The sequence below is a fragment of the Artemia sp. Qi Xiang Cuo genome, chromosome 21 (genome assembly GCF_049724085.1).
Source record: "Artemia sp. Qi Xiang Cuo chromosome 21, ASM4972408v1, whole genome shotgun sequence".
In the NCBI taxonomy this organism is placed as follows: domain Eukaryota; kingdom Metazoa; phylum Arthropoda; class Branchiopoda; order Anostraca; family Artemiidae; genus Artemia; species Artemia sp. Qi Xiang Cuo.
Window position 1 is genome coordinate 702,338 of NC_142814.1, and position 22,652 is coordinate 724,989.

Consider the following 22,652-nt stretch of genomic DNA (forward strand, 5'->3'; position numbering starts at 1 on the left):
GGAGAGGGCCTTTGGGGGCAAGGGGGGCCTTTCGGGGCGTCGAGGGCCCTTTGGGGACCCCCGGGGGGGGGGGGGGCTTAGGGGGCCAGGGGGGTCTTTGGGGTTGGGGTAGGGAACCTTACAACACTCTTCAAATTGAACTTGTGTATTATAATGACCACAGAGTTTCACTCCAAATCATCTTCTAAATCATCTTCTAAAATGTCTCAAACTTTTTTGCCTAAATCATTTCTAAAATGTCTCGAACCGTCTCTCCTAAATCATCTTCTAAAATATCCCAAACTGTTTCGCCAAAATAATCCCCTATGTGTAGTTTCTGAGTGTTCCTTTTGTTTTGACATCCTTGCGCTGTCACATTTGAAATTCCCATGAAAAAATTCCCGCGTTAATCTCTTCATCTCTAAGGTGTTCTTGGTTACTCTATAAAGGTTTCGATAGAATATTAATTTATCTCTGTCACTAAAGATCAGGGAAGCCATATTTAAAAATAGAATATTAATTTATCTCCGTCACTAAAGAACATTTATCTCTTAGACCTAAAGATCAAAGAAGCCATATTGTTCCTTAATTCTCCTTCGTTGATCAACAATTCCCCGCCAATTATGCAATCAATTTCTCAGAAATCCAGTTCCCCTCTTGTCCTAGTCGATTATGTAATAAATTTCCCAGAAATCTACTTTCCCTCGTGTCCTAGTCGATTATGCAATCAATTTCTCAGAAATCTGTCCCCCTTCGTGGATCAATAATCCTTGAATAAATTATAACCTGTCAGCGTTAGACTCGATTATAGATGGCAGCAGTGGTTCCCCTCCCCCGGAGTAATACCTGGCTCCCTACTAACTTTCTCTATGTACCACACCTGTACCCATAAGCTTCTCAACTTGTTAATCTCCATAAAACTTACAAATCCACCCATTCCTCCCTTATACACTACCCTAATGGGCACCGGCAGGGGGAACAGGGGGGTATTGGCCCCCCTTGAAATTTGGGACTATAAAGTAATTAGAAGGAGACCAAAGGAAAGAGAGCAGAATAGGGAAAAACCATGGGAAAATGTTTCTTGCCCCATTGTTAGCTGCCTGCCAATAGATTTTGACCCATAATAAGGAAAATATAAGTTATATGTTGCGACTGAGTAACCCCAATCAGTTTTCCACAAACATTTTTTCTATAAGATTAGGTTGGAGCAAAAAAAAAACAACAAAGAAACAAATTCTTCATAGCAATGAATGGTAAGTAAATGACGAAAGTATAAGAGCCTAACTATTGATAACATTCAGTCAAAGAATCAGCTTTTTATGGTGATCTTAAATATGTATTTGTTTATTAGTAATTAGTGCAGTTATTAGAACACAAGAAAGTTTGTATAATTATAGAAAACACAAGGAAAATAACTTAATAACGGGCAATGTCGGTAAGAATATTTCGTCAACTTTTGCTTGCATTGCAAGAGTACCCAAGAGCTGATCTATGAAGCCACTATAATCAGAAATGTTTCCCCTGAACGGAATGGTAAGAATTTCTGTATTTTCCCCTTGAACGGATAAGCTTTTTGTGCTTTATTATCATTTTTTTTTTGTTTCTAGGAGTGATTGTATTTATCTATTTGTCACTTTGAAAAAGATTTAATTTTTTACAGTTATGAAGTATAAATGTGTCAAATATACTGGCTCTTGGCATTCAAAATTAAATTAAAAATATTGAATTAAAAATTGTTATTTGATTTTCATAATCTTAGTTTTAATGTTTTTACCTTGAACAAACTACTTTGATAATGCGTTACTCTTTATAAACACTGAGTCTAAAGGAATTAAATATTTTGGTGTTTGATAACCAAGTTCGAAACTGTCGATATTGTTAAAAAATATTCGTCCAACGGTTCGGCATGGCTCAAAAGAACTTAATGCTGGGAGAATATAGCTTAGTTTTTGTAAGTAGGCTATTGTTTTGTGTATTTCTTTTAATAAATCACTTTTTCGATTCTATGTACTTTTACATTAATTAACATACTTTTTTCATTGCCTTTAGAAAATTGTTTGTCTCTAAGCTTCATTAAATAAAGAAAAAAAAACAAAGTTTTTTCAACTGAAAGTAAAGAGCAACATTAATTCTTAAAACGAACATAAATTATTACGTACATGAGGGGGGAGGGTCCCCCTCCTCAACACCTCGCTCTTCAAGCTACAGTTTTTTGGCACTTTAAAAAAAAAGTTACTTATTGTTCTAATTAAACGACCCTTGTGTTTTAGGAATCAATTTTTAAAGAATTGGCACAAAATTTAAACTTTAGCGCAAAGAGCGAGATGTTGAAGAGGAGGCAACGCCCCCCCCCCCTCATATGCGTAATAATTTCTTTTCGTTTTAAGTTTTAATGTTGCTCCTTACTTTCAGTTGAAAAAACTTGTTTTTCTTCTGATTGTTTTTTAATTAACGCCAGGATACCTGGATCCACCTCCATGAAAAAATCCCCCTCCCCATAGAAATATCCTCTGGACAATTCAATCCTGGCGCAAAATTTACCCCGGACAATCACCCTTAACATGTCCATGCACAAAATTGAATCGGTAAAGAGAAAGCAAAACATATAAAGAAATTTTGTATATGAATTCTCGCAAATTCACCCAGTGTAAAATTTCTTCTGAAAATCTCACCCCCTGGAAACCATCCGCTCCATTGAAAATTCTCCCAGTAGAAAATTTGTCCTCCCCTCTCCACCCGAAAAATGTATGCTTACTTCCGAATAACAAATAAAACAAAGGGCTATTTTTATAACTTTAGAACCTTTCCTCAGGGGCTGTAGGGGGTCATTTTATCTCCAAAGACATAGTTATTGGGCCCTTCAACTATGCTGAAGAAAAAAGCTATCTCAAAATTTTGATCGGACGATTTTGGGAAAAAAGTGAAGAGGGAGGGGGCCTAGTTGCCCCCCCCCAATTTTTTGGTCACTTAAAGAAGGCACAAGGACTTTCTATTCTCATTAGAATGATCCCTATCCCGACGTTCTAGGCCCATTGGATCGATACGATCACCCATAGGAAAAAACAACATCAAAAAAACAAATAAACACGCATCCGTAATTTTTCTTCCGGTAAAAATTACAAATTCCACATTTTTGCAGATACGAGCTTGAAACATCTACAATACGGTTCTTTGATACGCTGAATCTGATTGGGTGATTTTCATTAAAATTATATGAGTTCAAGGGGGTCTTTCCCTCTTTTTCCGAAAATCAGACAAATTTTCTCAGGCTCGTAGCTTTTGATAGGTAAAACTAAACTTGTTGAAACTAATATATTGGGAATCAGCACAATCAGCCGATTTTTTTTTATATCTATTGGTATCAAAATTCCGTTTTTTATCGTATGGAGGGAAATACATTGATGTACTTCATATAAATAGAACAGGATAAATATTACCATTGAATATTGCTGAAAACTAAGTTCCTAGCAGTATTTGTCACCCCAAAGAAATTTCATGGCGAGGCTGATGATGACCTGCCTCGCCTTTTCCACCTCTGTGCTGGTAGATATGGGGACGTAACATTTTAGCTGTATAGAGAAACATTTTAATTAATTCCTTCTCCCCCTTGCTCTTTCAACATTTATCCGAAGCCTCATGAAGAGTAAACAGTTTGTCCATTAAAATTTACTTTTGTTGGAATCTACTCTACCCCCACCTAAACCAAGACTAACATCCCCCTCATTATAGCTGATATGCAATTACAGATCAGCAATCATAGTATAATTTTGTAACAAACGAAGTGAATCAACTTCACTGAATCCACTCCAGTTACCGTGTACCAATACTTCTTTTGTATTTGGAAAGCCTAAAATATAGTTATGGTTGCTTTTAAATCAATTAGCTTCTCAGGATTTTAAATTGATTGCAAGTTCGTCCTCTTCGGGGTAAAGTCGTAGTTTGGTGCCGTAAACCACCTAAACTGTCACCCAGCCACCACTGCTGTTTTGGTGTCCGCCCCCTCCCTGGGAAATTTTCTGCCGGCGCCCTTGACCACCCTGAAAAATTTCCTCCCTCAGTCCATTTAATTCGTTACAAAAATTCAAAAAAATGAATCAAATCCCCAACTCTACACATTGAGAAAAATTGACTTCACCGGTCTAAATGAACCCTCACCAGAAAAACTGATAAATAAATAAGGCAAAATTGCAAAATGCAAAATTGAAGCTATAGAGAATCGGTACAAGCAGGTTATCAAAACACTATAAAATTCTGAAAGCAACTTTAAAAATCCTAAATTACTTATCATCCCTAAAAGCGCTCCGCTTAAATTTGCATCAAATCCCACCCCCTCCCCCAATGTACAAATATATAGCCCATTATATATATTTTTCATCCATTTTCTGTTTCTTGATTTTGTCCCTCTTTTGTTCAAATAGAATTAACTGCAATGGGCGAAATCAAGAAACAGAAAACGCATGGGGAATATATAATTTGGGCTATACATTCACACATTAGAAAGGAGGGGGTAAAGGGGAGCGCTCTTAGGAATGATAAAAGTTAGTACTTTAGGATTTTTTAAAGTCGTTTTCAGAATTTTTGGAGTGTTCCCCCTCAATGGCCCCGATTAGGCATTGATACCAGCTTTTTCGTATTTTGACCTTTCCTTTGGCCTCCAAAGACTGAATTTTTAATTCTGTCAATATCTAAGAAAAATAAAAACAACTTACATTATGGCCATATCTGCCTTGAGACTGCTGCTTGCCTGGGTTGCCAATCCCCATATACGGAATATCTTCGCCAATCTTTCCTGTATAACTCTTTGGAACTGAGAAAGTTGACATAATGAAACAGTAGTTATTTAAAACCTTTGGAGGAACCCCTGCACTATCTTGAATACATTGAATATGCTCTCCAAAATACTGACGGGATGTTGAAAGTAGACAGCAAAGACAGAGAAGAAGAAATGAAAATCGGTAATGAAGCCGGAACATGGGATTGTCAATATGGACTTTTCCATGCTTGATCTTAACTTGGCTCCTAACTTTTGAAAATATACCAATCATCTCAGGACTTGTTCCAAAAGGTTAACTGCAATAGATAACAAAAATTAGTAAGTAACCGACGAAAGATATAAGCGTGCAAAAATTGGTTTTTCTTTCAATAAGACCAGCAGATTTTTCAGTAGTAACTTTCAGCGAGAATTTTCTGTGAAGAGGGGGAGGGATCTCAAATTGTTACATGTTACATGAAACCGTAGGTGCAAAAATCATACAGTATGAGGATGAGATAGCTTTTGCTGAAGGAGGGGGGGGGGGTCAACATAATCAAAAGTGAACTTACGTTCAATTTGGTACAAACTCAAGAATAGGATATATATATAATTTGGGCTATACATTTGCGCTTTAGGGGGGGGGGTAAGTATAGCGGGGCTGCATGCAAAATGTAGCCTAATTTAACCAAAATACCAACTAAATTTTTATTAAAATATAGCTACAATGTAGTTTTACAGTGAGCCGATGCTAATTGTCTCCGTCTACAAAAAACAATAAACTGGTTATTGTCTGATTTTATAGAACAAATTCTCGAGTGTTCACCGGCTAACAGATAAGCACCTTCAATTTTTTCTGGGAGGTGTCTTTTACAAAAATATCACAGGAGGAAGGGAACTTTCCCTGTCTGCAGGTATTGGTACTTGTCTGTTATTAAATAAATAAAAAAAAACTTGTTTTTTAACTGAAAGTAAGGAGAAACATTGAAACTCAAAACGAACAGAAGTTATTCCATATATGAAAGGTTACTCTCTCCTAAAAGCTTGCCCTGTGCGTTAAAGCTGCTAGCACTTTTGAAAAAAAAAACTTCCAATACAAATTCAACGGCCCCTGTGTTTCAGTAGTCGTTCTTAAAAATTGGGGCAAACAGTCAAACCTTAGCGTAAAGAGAAAGGTATTGAGGAGGGGCCAACCCTTCTTATATAGAATGATTTCTGTTCGTTTTGAGTTTTAATGTTGCTCCTTACTTTCAGTTAAAAAACATGTTTTTTTTAATTAAATTTCTGTCCGTTTTTCAAATAATGCAAGTAAATCTGGCTCAGCTTCCATGAAATATACCCCCCCCCCAAGGAAAACTCTTCCGTGAAAATTTCATCCAAAGTAAAGTACAACCCCCCCTCCCGCATCAAGTTCTCTCCAGACAGTTCCACCCTCGCTGAAGATCCCCCCTCCAAGTAAAATTTTTTGCGGATGGTTCAGCCTGAAAAATTCTCCTTAGCATACTTTCATTTGAAAAACAACTTTAATCTCTAACCGGTTTCTCGATCACTCCAGAAATGCCCCCTTCCGAAGAATTTTTTTCCGAAAATCAAAATACACGGAAAATAGCCCCCGGATAATTTACCGGAATATCTCCAAATGTAAAATTGAGTTGGCAAAGATAATGTAAGACAATAAGAATTTCGTGTAGGAATTCTGCCAAATCCTCCCCGTATAAAATTTTACCTGGAATTCCCCCCCCTCGGAAACTTCCCTCCCAAAGGAAGATTCTCCCAATGGAAATCCACCCCAATCACACAAGTCCTCCCGCCCGAAAAAGTTTGTATACTTCCCAATAACAAATACTACACGTAAACAATGGACAAATTTCATAACTTACTGGCCTCTCCTCACAGACTGGGGGGTCATTTTACCCCTAAAGACATAGTTATTTGAACTTTCAACTATACTGAACAAAATGGCAACCTAAAAATTTTTATCAGATAACTTTGGGAAATAAACAGGGTGGGAGGAGGGGGGGGGGGCAGTTGCCCTCCAATCTTTTTTGTCACTTAAAAAGGCGCTATAACTTTTATTTTTAGTTTAAATGCGCCCTCTACCGATCTGCTAGGACCATTATTTCAATACAATCACCCCTGGGGAAAAAAACAACACAAAAACAAAAACAAAAATTAACACACATCCGTGATGTGTTACGCATCCGGTAACACTAAACTTGATGAATCTTATAGTGTTACAGGTAATTATTTATATCGTAAAAAAAAAAAAAAGTCACTCCTAGTGATTTACCATTGTTTCTAGCCATTTTTTTTTATATTGCCTGAAAATAAAAAATCACTAAATCAGCACATACATCACTAGATTATTGAAGACAATTATTAAATAAACCGAAAATCACTAAATAAACCAAAAATCAATAAAATCTAGTAATTTTTTCTTTTATCGTGTGGTAACCTTGATTCTATGACACAAATCGTTAAAACCTTGATTTTGGGGGCTGGGAACCGAAAATCCCACCTAAGTACATGATTAAAAATACATATCTCTAAAATGGACCTAGTCTTACCTCAGGTGTTAAATTATCCTTAGCATACTTTCATTTGAAATAAAAACTGTAATCTCTAATCGGTTTCTCAATCACTCCAGAAATGCCCCCTCCCGAAGATTTTTTTTCCGAAAATCAAAATACACGGAAAATAGCCCCCGGATAATTTACCGGAATATCTCCAAATGTAAAATTGAGTTGGCAAAGATAATGTAAGACAATAAGAATTTTGTGCAGGAATTCTGCCAAATCCTCCCCGTATAAAAATTTTACCTGGAATTCCCCCCTCCCCTCGAAAACTTCCCTCCCCAAGGAAGATTCTCCCGATGGAAATCCACCCCAAGCACAAAATTCCTCTCGCCCGAAGAAGCCTGTATACTTTCCAATAACAAATACTATACGTAAACAATGGTCATAAACAATGACTATTGTTTGAATACGATCACCCCTGGGGAAAAAAACAACACAAAAAAAACAATAAACAAGCATCCGTGATCTGTTTTGACAAAATAGCAAAATTCCACATTTTTGTATATAGGAGCTTGAAATTTCTACAATAGGGTTTTCGGGTACGCTGAACCTGATGGTGGGATTTTCATCAAGATTCCTTGAATTTTAGAGGGTTTTTCCACCCCCCCCCCCATTTCAAAAATCAGGCAAATTTTCTCAGGTCGTAACTTTTGATGGGTAACACTAAACTTGATGAATCATATAGTGTGTTACAGGTAATTATTTGGTAAAAAAAAAGGCCACTCTTAGTGATTTACCACTCTAGTCATTTTTTTAATATTGCCTAGAAATAAAAAATCACTAAATCAGCACATACATCACTAGATTATTGAAGACAATCACTAAATAAACCAAAAATCACTACAATCTAGTAATTTTCTTTTTTACCGTGTGGTAACCTTGATTTTATGACACAAATCGTTAAAACCTTGATTTTGGGGGCTGGGAACCGAAAATCCCACCTAAGTACATGATTAAAAATACATATCTCTAAATTGGACCTAGTCTTACCTCAGGTGTTATTTGATTAAATCTGGTATGTTCCCTACGGCAAAGTGTATTCAGGAGGAGGATTTGAGGGGAGGGGTTTCGAAACCACACATGAAATGTGAATTTGTACGAGCATTTGTATTATTTAATCGTGCAAAAGCTATACATAGGCCTACATAGTTACAGATCAGAAATCTGAAGCCAATTTCCAAAGGAACTTCAAATTCCAAAGTAAGAACTGGGAATACTCATCCTCATTTGTCTGTAAAGCGGACTCAATAAGAAAAGTCAATACCGCTCCTCTTTTAGCAGTATATTTCCTTGGATCGCATGTGAGCTGAACAACTTAGTGAAGTGAAATCATCCCCTTTCCTAAAGCAAGGAGTTATCCTCCTTATTCACATCTCGCATTCGGCCTGTTATTGAACATGTTTGTCATCTTTTTGCAGGTGTCCCGAAAACCTCCTCTCCAGTATAACCAAATCCGATTAATTATAAATAAGGAAATCTAGTATATGCTACCAATCCCTCCCAATCAACGTAGGAACGTCTTGACGAGATGTCTATATCAGTGCTTTGCAAATACGTTTACTGTTCTCCATCGGATGAACTTTCAAAGCTCCTGCTTGACAGGGTTAAGCTAAGACAATCGACATGGCATTGTGCTGCTCAGTATAACTACCTTTAGCAGAGCTCCTCATCATGAGTACCCAAAAGAAGTCTCCTGTTGAGCAGACTCTCTCAGCTTACATTGCTATTTGATCGTTTCAGTAAGAAATACCAAGTAACCAAGGTGCACTCAGGGAAAAGAAAGACGGGTGAAAACCAGTCAAAATAGCAATATGTTGGGTTGAATGCTATTAATGTCAAATTACACATTTCAACTGGTCACTCTCTTGTTCTTGACGGTCGAAACTCAGTTGACCTTGAACGATAAATAGCATTAAGCAAGGCGGCTAATTGATTCAGCAATCACTGCATACAAGTTCGATCAATCCAGGTCGAAACGTTTAAGAACAGTATTGACTTAAATACTATTCATTCAGCCTTGAACAGAGAATGCAATCGAAGCAAATTTTTTACCAAACACATTGCGTCTTGAAACTCCTCCAACTTTTGCTCAGGCCTTTCAACCTTCAGAGGTCCCTAATTTCAGTCATCAGACGATTTATGAAATATATTAAGGGGTCGGGAGGGTAAAACAAACTTCCTCAAGTCGCAACCTATATAGAATGCTTTTTCACAACGAAAGATGGTAAAATACCAATCTTAAGAAAAAACCAAATTGCCGTTTCCGAAAAAAAAAAGGTTAAGACATATATATTTATACAATTACGGCTCGTTTAAGAAGATTAATTCTGAGGTCCTTTGAAATGTACAAGGAATAAGTAAAACAACTTTATGTAACAGACAGGAGGTTACGCGAAAACCTTCAAGACTTAGGGGGGAGGGGCATGGGCTCTGTCTCTGCCAATGCGCCTTGGCTCTTTAATTATATAATTTTACGCCGCATAAAATGTCAAGCAGCTTAACTAGGAGGGGAAGGCGTCAGGACCACTGCCGTCAGGACATCGACAAGTAAGTTCATCGACAGTCACAATCGCTGCCCATCAGAACGTCGACAGTCATAACATTGACAAAATCGGTCATAACATCTAAAATTTTGAAACTTTATTTTTGGGGGGTTTAGGGGGGAAGGTACCTAGGTTATGTTATGTATTTGATATATGCTATGCCCTCACCCCCCTGATGTGCTAATATATAACCGAAATTTGTTTCTAAACTATCATATACTTATTACTATTATATAAACTTATAAATTTTTTGTCGATGTCCTGACGGATTATTTCGATGCTATGACTTTCGACGTTCTGACGGGTAGCGATTGTGACCTACTATGTCATGACGTGTCGACGTTCTGACGGTTTGTGGTTCTGACGGATTTTCCTTGTCAAAAAAATGACGTTTAGTGCTTGCGACGGTTAGATGAAATGTGCAGCACACCATTAGGAGAATTTGGAGTCCAGAATATCCGCGACCCTGTATGTTAGAAGTTATTCTGGAAATGCAGCTTTTTATGATACAGTTTTTCCATACCCTCGGTTTCTTCTTTTTGGTGGTTAGAAATAGTAAAATATTAAGATTTCTGAACCCGCGCCTTCGCTGATTGCAAAAAGAAAATTATTTTTAGGTATTCCAAAACTGTAGCCAACCGAGGCAGAAAATCTTCGGCTAAATTATGTTCAGTTTCGTTGTATTAGCTGGAACGCACGGATATATTATATAGCTTGAAAAATGCTTGAAAAACTAGTCAAACAGGTTTCTTTCAACAGAGAATTGGATTGCAAACCATGGTTTATCATTGCGTTTACAATATTTAAACTTTTGTTTTTTGGGATTTGGGGGGGGGGGGAGGCACCTAGGTTAGGTTAAGTATTTAATATATGCTATGCTTTTACCACTATCCCCCCCCCCTGATGTGCAAATATATATTCGAAATTTGTTTCTAAACTGTTACATTTTCATCCTATTTTATTTTAGTTCATTAGCATTAACCAAACTTCACTTCTTGTGTGGGTTCCAGCTACTACAACAGTACCTTATATTCAACTGTTACTGCCCGCTCGCTTTTTTTTGAGAGAGAGCTTACCCAGTTGTTCAGAACAAGAATATCTGATCATAATAATTCTCGTTTTTCCCGTTTTTATTATATTTACCTCCGTAATTTAGAAAGGAAACCTCAAATATGTTTACTGATTCCCCGACATAGGTTTAAAACTTACGAAGCTTACTGGCAAACTACCCCACGGTACCTACAAGTATATGCCCCCCCCCCCAAAAAAAAATGTCCTTACTCGGTGGATGTGATTTATTTTTCTTGTTTGAAGTATTTGTTTCTTTTCTTTTACTCCACTATATCTATTTTTTTACAACGGGTTTAAAACAAATTCTTATCTGTTATACCAACCATACCTTTCCATACTTAGACATCATCACCTCCAAAAAAACTGGTCACAACATTCACTCCACATAATATACACTTCAAATGATAAAAATAAAGTTTCAAACTCACTCTATGAATATCAAAAAAGTTTTTCTCTTGCATCTCCGAAAACAACTGAGTGATAAATGTAGAACAGACAGGCTCAAATTATTTTTTTTTTCCCGTACAAATCGTTTTATACATGAATTGTCAATTTATGTGAAAGAGGACTTTTAATGAGTGACGTCCCGACTTTTACTTGAATGGGTCGGAAAAAAACAAATAGAGAGGGGGGCATCAGTTCAATTTCTCCCATTCACCTTTGAAGTCGCAGATAGGCAGTTCTTCCCCGTCTATTTTGTATAAAATAAAAACTGACAACTACATTTTCTTCAAAATATCAAACTTCCTGTGAAATTGTTTTCAACACAAAAGTCCATGGAAAAAGAGGGGTGGCATTACCTAGCTATCCTCCCTTTCCCCAGAGATCCCCTTGTGCAAGGCCGTATCCAGAGGGATAGAGGGATTTAACCCCCCCCCCCGAAATGTTTGTCCGACTCGAAAAAACGCAACAAGAATGAATAAAAAGCGCATTTTTGATGTGTTTTTATTTTATTTTTCTACCTTTTCCCTCCCTCCAAAAAAGAATCCTTGTGTAAAATTCTCTCCCCTCCCCCGAAAAAATAATCCTGGATTTTTTCTCCTGACCTTGTGTTTATAAGCGTAGATAAACTGGCACTCCAGCAAAATCAGGTAAACAACAGTTATACCTTTTGGTCTAGGTTTCAAGTCTATTTTCTATTTTTATTTTTTTTTCAAGTCTATTTCGGGTTTTTCTATCTTTCAGTTTATTTTCTATGACGAGAAAAAGAATTGACAGTCCCTTCGACAGAACTCCTCTACAAAATGGATCGCAACAGTTGTGTTTGACCCTTAGTTATGAGTCATACTACAAATTGCTATCCTGTGACTGAATTGACCTAGAACTTAAGGAGGAAAAGAGGAAATTCTACTTTGCATGCTGCTGAATAGGGAAAAACTTCTGAATACTTCTTCTAGAAATGTAAATGACGATCATTATAATTTGGTCCATTCTATCTAGATCAATGCAGTCTCTATTGACATCGAGCTTCAATTATTTCAGAGCTTAAAACTTATCAAAGCAGTTCCGTCACTTTATTTTCATCATCCAAAATTTTATCTTCTCCACCTCCCATCCCCACCCCTAGCTCCTATGTAAAGAAGTTCTATTCAGTCAGTAAAGAAACCATAAACAGAAGTAGTCTATTTTTAAACAATCTTGTCTCATATATTAGTGCCATCACATGATAAAGTGGCAACCCGTTTTTTTTTAAGAATTGGCTTGAAAATTTATTTATAGTAATGTAATAAGTTAACATTAACCAGCTTGAGAATTAACAAAATTTACAGAAAAAACGTTTTGTAATTATAAATTAATTTTCAACTGAACCTGAATATAAATCATTTATTCAAAATAGAGTTGCATGTAAAATATGTTACCAGGGCCGTGTCCAAGAGGCTTACCCGGTTTGCCCCCCCCCCTGAACAAACAACATGTATATGTTCCAGTCTGTCTCGAGATAATTTCTTTAGAAATGCAGTTTTTTGTTGCTTTGAGCCAGGGTTTGCCCTTCAGTAGGCTTCAGCTACTGCTGCAACCATGGTAAAACTAAATACGACGCTACAATTTTGTCTCCAAAATAGAATTCAACTCCTGCATTTTGAAATAACACTCTGATTTGGATACGAATCCTCTCAAGCCTGAATTTACCCATTGCTGCTGTGAAGTGCCAATAAAATACCTTGTTTCCAACAAAATACCTTGGCTAATAAGACTTCATAATAATACCCAGTTACCAACTAATTCAAACGGAGGTATTTGTATGATATACCCCCTACCTAATAGTCTTCTAATATGTTTCTCTGACGCTAAATCCTAATGAAATATGCCAAAGTAAGATAAAAAATATAATACTTTAGATACAAAATTGGGCTATATTTGCAAATTAGAGGGGGGTGGGGGTAAAGTATAGTGGGTCTGCATGCCTAATGTGTTAGGTACAATTATTATGCATATTATGTAGTAAGAATTGTTTTCTAACTTCATACGGTCTAAATACTTTACCCCCACCCCCTAATATGCAAATATATAGACCAAACTATATATTTCCCGTCTATTCTGTCACTTTTCTTTGTCTTGTCTCATGCTAAGCTGAAAGAAACTAACAAAAAAAACGGTTATGTAATGCGTCAATGAATGAACAACTTGAGCGGTAGGGTTTTATCATACAAGTACCCAAACGAAATTATAAAAACCAATAATATTACTATATATCAACTTTCAGCCACGTGTAATATTATTTTGCAATTAGCTGGTAACTTGGTAGGGTTGCCACCTGGTGACAAAAACTATAGATTTAGTGATTTTCTGGTTGATTTAGTGATTTTCTTCAGTAATCTAGCGATTTATTTGCAAATTTAGTAATTGTCATATAAACAATCCCTAGAAATAATGATAAATGACTAGGGGCGGCAACCCTGTCCTAGCTTTTGAGAAAGAAACAGGAATAATCAATTTTCTTGGAGATTCTTTGTTTATTTGTTTATATCATATGAGCATATCAAACACAATGAGTTCAGCAACGCTTTAGCCAAAGAGAAGTTAGGGAGTTAAAAGGAGGTTTTCAGGAATTCAACCCCTCCCTGAAATGTTTAATGATGACAAATGATATGAAAACTTATGGCTTCCCTTAACATTATGCTTTTATTGCAGTTGCTTTGCTAAACCTTGGTTTTAATTTAATAATAATTAAATGAAAATCTAAAGCCGTACTGGCCAGCCATGACAAAAATAAAGAGAAATCTCAGGATGCAGAAACAAACAAGATTAGGGCCAGTAGAAGAAAAAGACAAAACAAAAAGACGCGGATATTCCGCCGGGACTGGTGCATTATATCTAAAACAGTGCTGTAGACTGTACAAGTAAATCAGACAGGAAACCCGTCAAACGGCTATTTGCAAGAGATAAATGATTGCAAAGCGTGGTTTCTGATTGAAGTTTAATATATTTAAACGATTGTTTTTTGGGGTTTAGGGGGTGGGGGAAGGTACCAAGATTAGATTAGGTTAGGTTACGTATTTAATATGCTATGCTTTACCCTCCACCTCCCCTAATGTGCAAATATATAGCCCAAACTTGTTTCTAAACTATTATATATGCATCCTATTTTATTTTATTTCATTAGCTTTGACCAAACTTGACTATAATTCACCAGTACCATTTCACCTCCATAAAACAAGGCGTCTTCAACGCTAAGAAACAAAGATAAAAGATAAAATAACCTAAAATTAAATAAAATCTAAAACCAAGATATAGAAAAAAAGCGGTACTTGTTAAATATAGCGACCACAACACCAATATTTGAACACCGTGAAGTTAGAAAACAATTCTTACTTCATAGTATGCACAATAATTGTCGCTAGCAGATTTTGCAGGCAGCCTCGCTATACTTTACCCCCAACCCCCTTATGTGCAAATATATAGCCCCAATTACATAGTTTAAATGCATTTTGCCACTCTTCACTTGTTTTTTCAGTGCTTGTTTCGTCACAGCGATTCAATTTACAGGCACACGGGTTGAAGCTAGAGAGCCGCATTGGGAGAAAAGATGGAAAATATGTAATTTAGGCTATGTATTTGCACATTAGGGGAGGGGGTTTGGGGGTAAAGCATAGCGGGTCTGCATGCAAAATGTGTTGACTATAATTATTCTTCATATTATGAAGTAAGAATTGTTGGCACTTATGTACTATCTGTAACACACGCGCCATATTATATATGTGATAAGCTACCTTATAAGGTAGCTTATCAGGTAGCTTATAAGGTATTGATAGGACTACGTGATAAGCTACCTTATTTATATGATGAATTACTTTCGTTTGATGTGATTTCGTTTATTGAAACATGGAACGATCATTCTCCTATATCACCTCTCCCAGGGTATTTGGTTGAACAGGTTGTGCGTAAACCAGCAAAAAATAATAGACATTATAGTGGTATTTTGGTTTTGATTAAATCATCAGCTATTGATGGTTATGAAAGAGTTAATAGTAGATCTGAAAATTTACTTTGGCTACGCATTTGTTTTAAACATGAGAAGAGATTAATTTTGGGCGTTGTATATATCCCTCTACAAAATAGTTCGTTTAGTCGAGAAAATACTTGGGAAATTTTAGATGATGAACTGTCGCTAATACAAGAAAGTTATAGTGATTTTGAGTGCGTTTTGATGGGGGATTTCAATGCTTATACCGGCGTGGAGGTTGAGGTTCCAGATGTATTAATCCCAGATTTAGGGGATTTGGTCCCAATTTGTTGTAGACTACCGCGAAGTAATAAGGATGAAAAAAGAAAAATAAATGTTTGGGGAAGAAAGCTCCTGGCGCTTTGCGGGGAACATGGTCTGATCATTGCAAATGGAAGGTTTGGAAATGATAAGGGTTTGGGCGAGTTCACTTGCCTTTTGGGCCCAACTCCAAGTGTTGTAGATTATGTGCTGATTAATACGAAATTTGTACCTGACTCGATTGGTATTGATGTACTAGATTTAGTTGGATCCGATCATAGAGCTATTAAGCTTGAGCTGAACACTGGGAAGCTTCAGGATGTCGTTCCTCGAGTTAGAAATTTATCTAATGGGGAGCTTAGATTAGAGGGCTTAGGAAAAAGAATTAGATATGATTTAAATGATAATGATTTTGAAACATTTAAAAGGGAGCTTATGAAGTTGCATGTAACAAATAAGTTGAAAGCGTTAGAAGAAGATGGAAAAGATATACATGGTATAATTATGAAGTTAAATGAAATAATTTGCAGTTGTGCAGTATCGTGTAATCTGAATAAAAATGAAATTAAAAACGAGCGATATTTTCATTTGGACTGTAAGTTAATGAAAGAAAAGGTCAGATACTTATTGAATCTTTTAAAAGATTGTGATAAACCTGATTAGCAAAGTTTAAGATTAGCCGAATATAAAGATAAAAGAAGAGATTACAAAAGGTTAATTAAAAGGAAAAAAAAGAGTTTGAGATTAAGAAGAAACTGGATATTGCAAATTATTTCAGAAATAAAGATTTTAAGAAATTTTGGGGTTATATAAGGAATGATATTGGAAATGAAAAAGGAAAGACACAGGTGGCTCCAGACGCCAACTCATGGCCGGATTACCTAGAAAGCATGGAAGGTGATTGCGCAGAATTACAAGAGGTAACACATACCACAGAGATGGTTGTTTATCCCATGAAGGAACATTATTATGATTTAGTAGAGGAAGTGAGTAATGATGAGGTTAAGTTTATATTCAAGAATTTAAAAGGAGGTTCGGCTGCGGGGGTCGATGGTGTACCAATAAAGTTATTTAAGAATTTCCTTTAAATTTTTATGTCGATAATTGTTTTTCTTTGTAATAAGGTGCTAACTTCAGGACAATGGCCAAATGAGTGGAAGAGATCATTGCTTATGCCGCTTTTTAAGAGAGGTAACCCTAAGTTGCACATAAATTATCGTTTAATAGCGCTAGTCCCTGCTTTAAGTAAGATAATGGAGAAAATACTAGATACAAGGCTTTATAAATGGTTATATAAAAATAATGTAATACATGAAGAACAAGGAGGTTTCAGAACAGGGTACGGGACGGTAGATACAATATTTATTTTAAGGGCATTAATTGATAAATATGGAAAGGGAAAAACTTGTCTTTATGTGGGATTTCTGGACCTCCACAAGGCGTTCGACAGTGTCGACAGAGAGCTATTAAAGGATGCCCTGGTTAGAATTGGCCTCCCTTATTTGTTTGTGAGGTTGATAGTGAGTATGTATATTTGTGTGAGTGGAATCGTGCTAGTTGGTAACAGGTTTTCTAGGTTTTTTAATATTAAGATGGGTGTAAAACAAGGCAGCACTCTTTCTCCTAAATTGTTTAACATTTTTATAAATGATGTTGTTGATTATCTAGAGAATAGATGGGCTCCGAATGTTAGTCTAGGGACCCATAAACTATCACTACTACTATTTGCAGATGATATTGCCTTTGTGGCTAGCACACCGCAAGATCTGCAGACGCTTTTGAGTATTATAGATGATTATTTGCAGATGAAAAAACTAAGGCTGAATGTTGAAAAGAGTGAAGTTGTTATTTTTAAAAAAAGGAAAACAAGTGGCGAAGATAATTATAAATTTAAATTTAATAATGAGGAACTTAAAGCAAGTAAAAGAATAAAATATTTAGGATTTGTTTTATCGGAAAATGGAAGTTTAAAGAGTCATGTTGATGAATTAATTAATAGAGGTAAAGTGGTCATGTCTGCAATTTTTAGAAATCTGACGATAATGGGAATTAAAAACCTAAAAATGCACAAAAGAATATTTAATACAAAAATTTTGCCAGTATTAGAGTATGGAGCGGAGATTTGGGGCGGAGAAGCGGCACACAAGTTGGAGTCCCTCCAGCTCCAGCATTATAAAAGACTATTTGGATTACATCAGACAACTCATTCACAGGTTCTGAAAGGTGATATGGGCCTGTTTTCGTTAAAACTACGTAGGTCTATTTTGATGCTTAGATTTTGGTTGAATATCATTAGGTGTAATGAAGACAGACTAGTAAGTGCTGCTTATTATCAGATGTTGAGCTATGATTCGAAAAGGTCGTGGCCATCCCAAATTAGGTCATTACTGGAAAGTGTGGGAATGGCTTACTTATGGAATGACGGTCTTGGTTCCCCTGATCTATCAACAAATTTAGTAAGCCAGGTACGATTTATCATTGAATCATTATAATCAGGTTAAACCTAGTTTTGGAGAGGAAATTTATTTTAAATTCAATTTACCGGCTATGATTTTATGTCGATGGATTCAGCTTAGGGCGAATTGCCTTCCAATCCAGAGTAGACAAATGTTGTTCGACAGAGGGATAGTACATCCTGATGGTCGGTATGTGTGTCCTCTTTGTAGGGATGAGGACGAAGATTTGGACCATTTTCTCCGAAAGTGCCCGGTGCTCTCTGATTTAAGGGAAAATTACTTACATGGGATTGTTTTGCTGCTTCCAAATATCTTACAAAGTAGTAATCCAACCACAATATTTCGTATTGGTGCGTACATAGAGAAGGGATTAAAAAGAGGGAAATGTTTTTACAATTAATTATTATTAATTATATGGAATTAAAGTTTTTTTTTTTTTTTTTTTTTTTTTTTTTTTTTTTTTTTTTTGTATTTTACCAGAAGGTATTTTTCTTTATGTATTCATGTTAATGTGTGTTTGTAATTTGCTCTGTTGTAATTTTTCTATTTTCATATTTTTTGTGTGTATATGGCTCTTGGGCTTTTTGAAATACACGATCTATCTATCTATCTATCATAGGAAAGATGTTTAAGAAACTAGTCAAACGGGTTTCTTTTAATAGAGCATTGGATTGAAACCGTGGTTTGTCATTGCGTTTACAATATTTAAACGATTTTTTTGTGGGGTTTCGGGGGTAAAAAGGTACCTAGGTTGGGTTAGGTTAAGTACATAGGTACCGAATCGTTCTCTTACTTCACTTCTTGGGTGTGGTCGCTATAATTAACAAGTACCACAATATCTACATACACAGTAGTTGCTATTGTGATTGAGTACCACAGAAGCTAAATAGAATTGCTTGGGTACTTATTTAGTAGCCGGGCAACCCGCGAGATGAACCGCATATAGAATCTCAAAAATCTTATTGAAAAGCAGGTTTCCGCTGCCTAATGAGGTATTGCTCACTCTGAAAAAAATATTTAAACTTTAGTTTTTTGGTCTTAAAGGGGCAAAAAAAGGTACCTAGATTAGGTTACGTATTTAATATATGCTATGCTTTACCCTCACCTCCCAACCCCTAATGTGCAAATATATAGGCCGAATTTGTTCCTAAACTATTATATTTTTATCATACTTCGTTTTATGTGATTAGTAGTAACCAAACTTCACTTCTCGCTTGTTGACCGGCTGCTAAATAAGTACCATTGCTTCAATGAAAACACTGAGTCGCAACTCACTCCTCTCCGAAGCTAATTTTTTTTTCCTCCCTTCCTTCATCCTCGTACATATCTAAAGGGAAGTGTCCCGCCTCTAGAGCCGTGATTCTCACCGTGAGGGGCAGGCTTCATCGGTGGGGATGAACCCTTCATGCGAGGGGATGAACCCTTCAGATGGGCTGAAACCCTTCATGCGAAAGTCTGTTCCTGTAGTAGACAGAAAATCTGCATCTGGCCCGTAAATATTTTCGAGCGCGGGGGGGGGGGGCTGTGAAATCCGATAAATAAACGAAATTATTAGTTAAATCTGTAGATTTTAAAAAATTTGTAGTTTCCTGCTATTTTTCCTTTTCTACAATTTCCCTTCCTCTTGCGTCTTTTTTTTCAAATATCCTTCTCCAACCCCACCCCGACAACAAGTATGCGTTTATACCAGATCCTAGCCCAATCTGTTGTACTGTGCGTATACTTGGTATTTTTGTTCGTTGGGGTCACATTTTAGGACATGTCAATTCACAACAAATTTATGGAGGATGTAATTTTCAATATTTATGAGGAGGGGCAAATTTGTCAGGTTCCAAATTTTTTAATGAAAACACAAAAAAATAAGAAAATTTTTCTGTGTGCTTATTTAGTAGCCGGGCAACACGCAGGAACAACCCTTATAGAATCTCAGATCCTATTGAAAAACAAGTTTCCGCTACCTAGTGAGGCATCTTTCACTCTGTGAAAAATATTTAACCTTTAGTTTTTTGGGGTTAAAGGGGCAAAAAAGGTACCTAGAGTAGGTTACGTATTTAATATATGCTATTCTTTATCCCTCCCCTCCTAATGCGCAAATATATAGCTCAAATTTGTTTCTAAACAATTATATTTTTATCATACTTTGTTTTATTTCATTAGCAGTTACCAAACTTCACTTCTCCCATGTTGCCCGTTTTCTAGATAAGTACCTTTTTCTGGGGCAAAAGCATTTAGAGGAAGGGGACTTAGCCCCCCCCCCCCCCAATGAAACCACTTCAGTGGATGCGACTTTTACAAAGATAAAAAATAAGACGAATTATAGTAAGAATAAACAAATTTATAAGAAAATCAGTTAAAATATTACGATTTCGAGTGAATTGGGGGGAGATGGTTATCTAGACCTCTCCCATGTCTGCACACGAGCAAGTGTTTACAGTCCTAATTTCAACGCTTGGCTCAGTCTATACATTCTCATTCTCTTGCTTATTTTCTGAATCATCCCCATGCCCCAAAATAACGTTTACCCTTTTCAGATTAGGAGCAGCAATTCGGAAGGAGGCAATATCCCCAAGAGTTTTTTCCCCATTCTCTTCCAGATTTTGTGAAGTACTTTTTTTGGTGTTTTTATGGTAAATTTGTAGTTTCATTGAAAAAATCGGAGAGAAAACAAATTTGCCCCCCCCCTAGATTTTGAAAATCCATAAACCCCCATATTTTCATGAATTAGCGCCCCTGTTTCATATCAGCACAAACTTTAAATCTTTCAATTCATTGAATACTGAGATATCTCAAAAATATACATACATTTCTTTTAGAATCAGAAAAACATCCTGAATCCAAACATAACATTCATTTCAGTCGCAAATTTACCCCCCCCCCCCTCATAATAAAAATATACCCTGAATTGTGTATATGCAATACAATTTCGATTCTTCCGATAAACCCTTATTTACTGTTAGGAGGGGGCAAAGTAAATCTGCGAAGGAAACGAATGTTTTGTTTGAATTCAATGTGAAATTTTTGATTCTAAAGGTATGTCTATTTCTTAGCTATCCCACTAATTAGTGAATCCTGTAGTTTTCACTTAAAATATATCCACCAAATACCACTTTTTCTGCTAAACAACCTTCGAATATTTTAAAAATTCACACAAAACTACCTTATCCAACAAGACCGAGTACCATTTAAAAACTAGTTTATTATCTGATTCAACCCCCTCACAAAGGAAATGTCCGACCTAGTTCACCCACCCGGTTCAGCCCGCCTCTCCTCGCCGAAGTGCAAACAAGCCAGGTGGAAAACATTCCAGTCTCGGCTAAAAGCCAAAAAGATGTACCGTTTGAATTAGGCATGAATTTAGAGACAGTGGCGGAGTAAGGTCTATTTTTCGGGGGAATCAGAGGCACGTTCACTGGAAATGTCCCGCGAAAGGATTGTCAAAAGAAGTAAAGGTACTTGTCAAGAATCCGATAAACACGCGAGAAAGCCCGCATCGAAAACTCAAAGATGCTTTATGAAAAACAGGTTTTCTCTGGCTTTGAGGTATTGCTCACTCCGTAACAAATGTTTAAACTTTAATTGCTTGGGGTTGAAGGGGCAAAAAAAAGGTACCTAGGTTAGGTTACATATTTAATATATGCTGTGCTTTACTTCCACCCCTCCCCTCCCTAATGTGCAAATATTTAGCCGAAATTTGTTTCCGAACCATTATATTTTCATCCTATTTTGTTTTATTTCATTAACATTAACGAAACTCCACTTCTCGCGTGTTTATCGGATTCTTGACAAGTACCGAAGTTAATAGAACAAAAAAATTAATAGAACAATCAAGTATTTCAGGGGGCCTCTGTTTTTGAGCATGCCTAAGTCAAATATATAAGCACAAAAAAGTAAATAGCAAATTGTAACAGAGAAATGATTTCTCTAAATTTTGGGAACAGTGGGATGGTCATGGAGAGAGTTTGAACGACCTAGACCTTTTCCTTCGGAAGCATAATACATAGAGCACTGTATAACTTTGGGAAGGGAGTCTGCAAAAATAAAATTCAGGAAAGGGAACGTATGTAGCCTCATGGAGGATACTCTTTGGAAAAATGGGTTTCCCCAGAATAATATCATTTTTTTCTGAGCGATAAAATAACGCTGTTTGTCAAGGCCTTATCCAGGGGAAGGGGTTAGGGGGTTTGACCCCCCTCCGAAATGTTTGTTTGACTCGTAAAAACGTAACAAAAATGGATATAAACAAATTTTGAATGCGTTTTTTTGTATAAAGCCACCCCCGAAAAAAATCTTTGAGTAAACCCCCCCCCCCCCGAAAAAAAATCCTGGGTACGGCCTTGCTGTTTGTGAATTTTTGATTCTCCAAGATCTGGCAGCTACCTTATGCCGTGGAATCTCGCAGTTACGACTTAGGCAGATTGCTTAGCTGGGCACAGTTACCGAAAATGTAGGGGAGGGTCAGACAGGTGAGCTACTCCCTCTGAGTTCCCCAAAACAAAAATAAAGCACAAAAGGTAAAAAGATGTCATATCCTGAAAGAGTATGACACTTTTCTGACGCAATTTTTTTGTTAAT

General features: G+C 36.5%; 1 protein-coding gene across 5 annotated transcripts in view; it reads right to left on the reverse strand.

Moving 5' to 3' along the window:
* The window catches only part of LOC148939128 (innexin shaking-B-like), a 73,152-nt gene that overhangs the window by 17,950 nt on the left and 32,550 nt on the right, over positions 1 to 22,652 (reverse strand). For 3 of the 5 annotated variants that reach the window (XM_089106730.1, XM_089106734.1, XM_089106733.1), the window contains exon 2: positions 4,689 to 5,049. In XM_089106730.1, the coding sequence (XP_088962856.1) occupies positions 4,689 to 5,024 (336 nt within the window). In that variant the 5' untranslated portion in view covers positions 5,025 to 5,049. Of the gene's footprint in view, positions 1 to 4,688; positions 5,050 to 21,184; positions 21,248 to 22,652 lie in introns of those variants that run through there. The other 2 variants (XM_089106731.1, XM_089106732.1) reach the window with 2 other exon arrangements.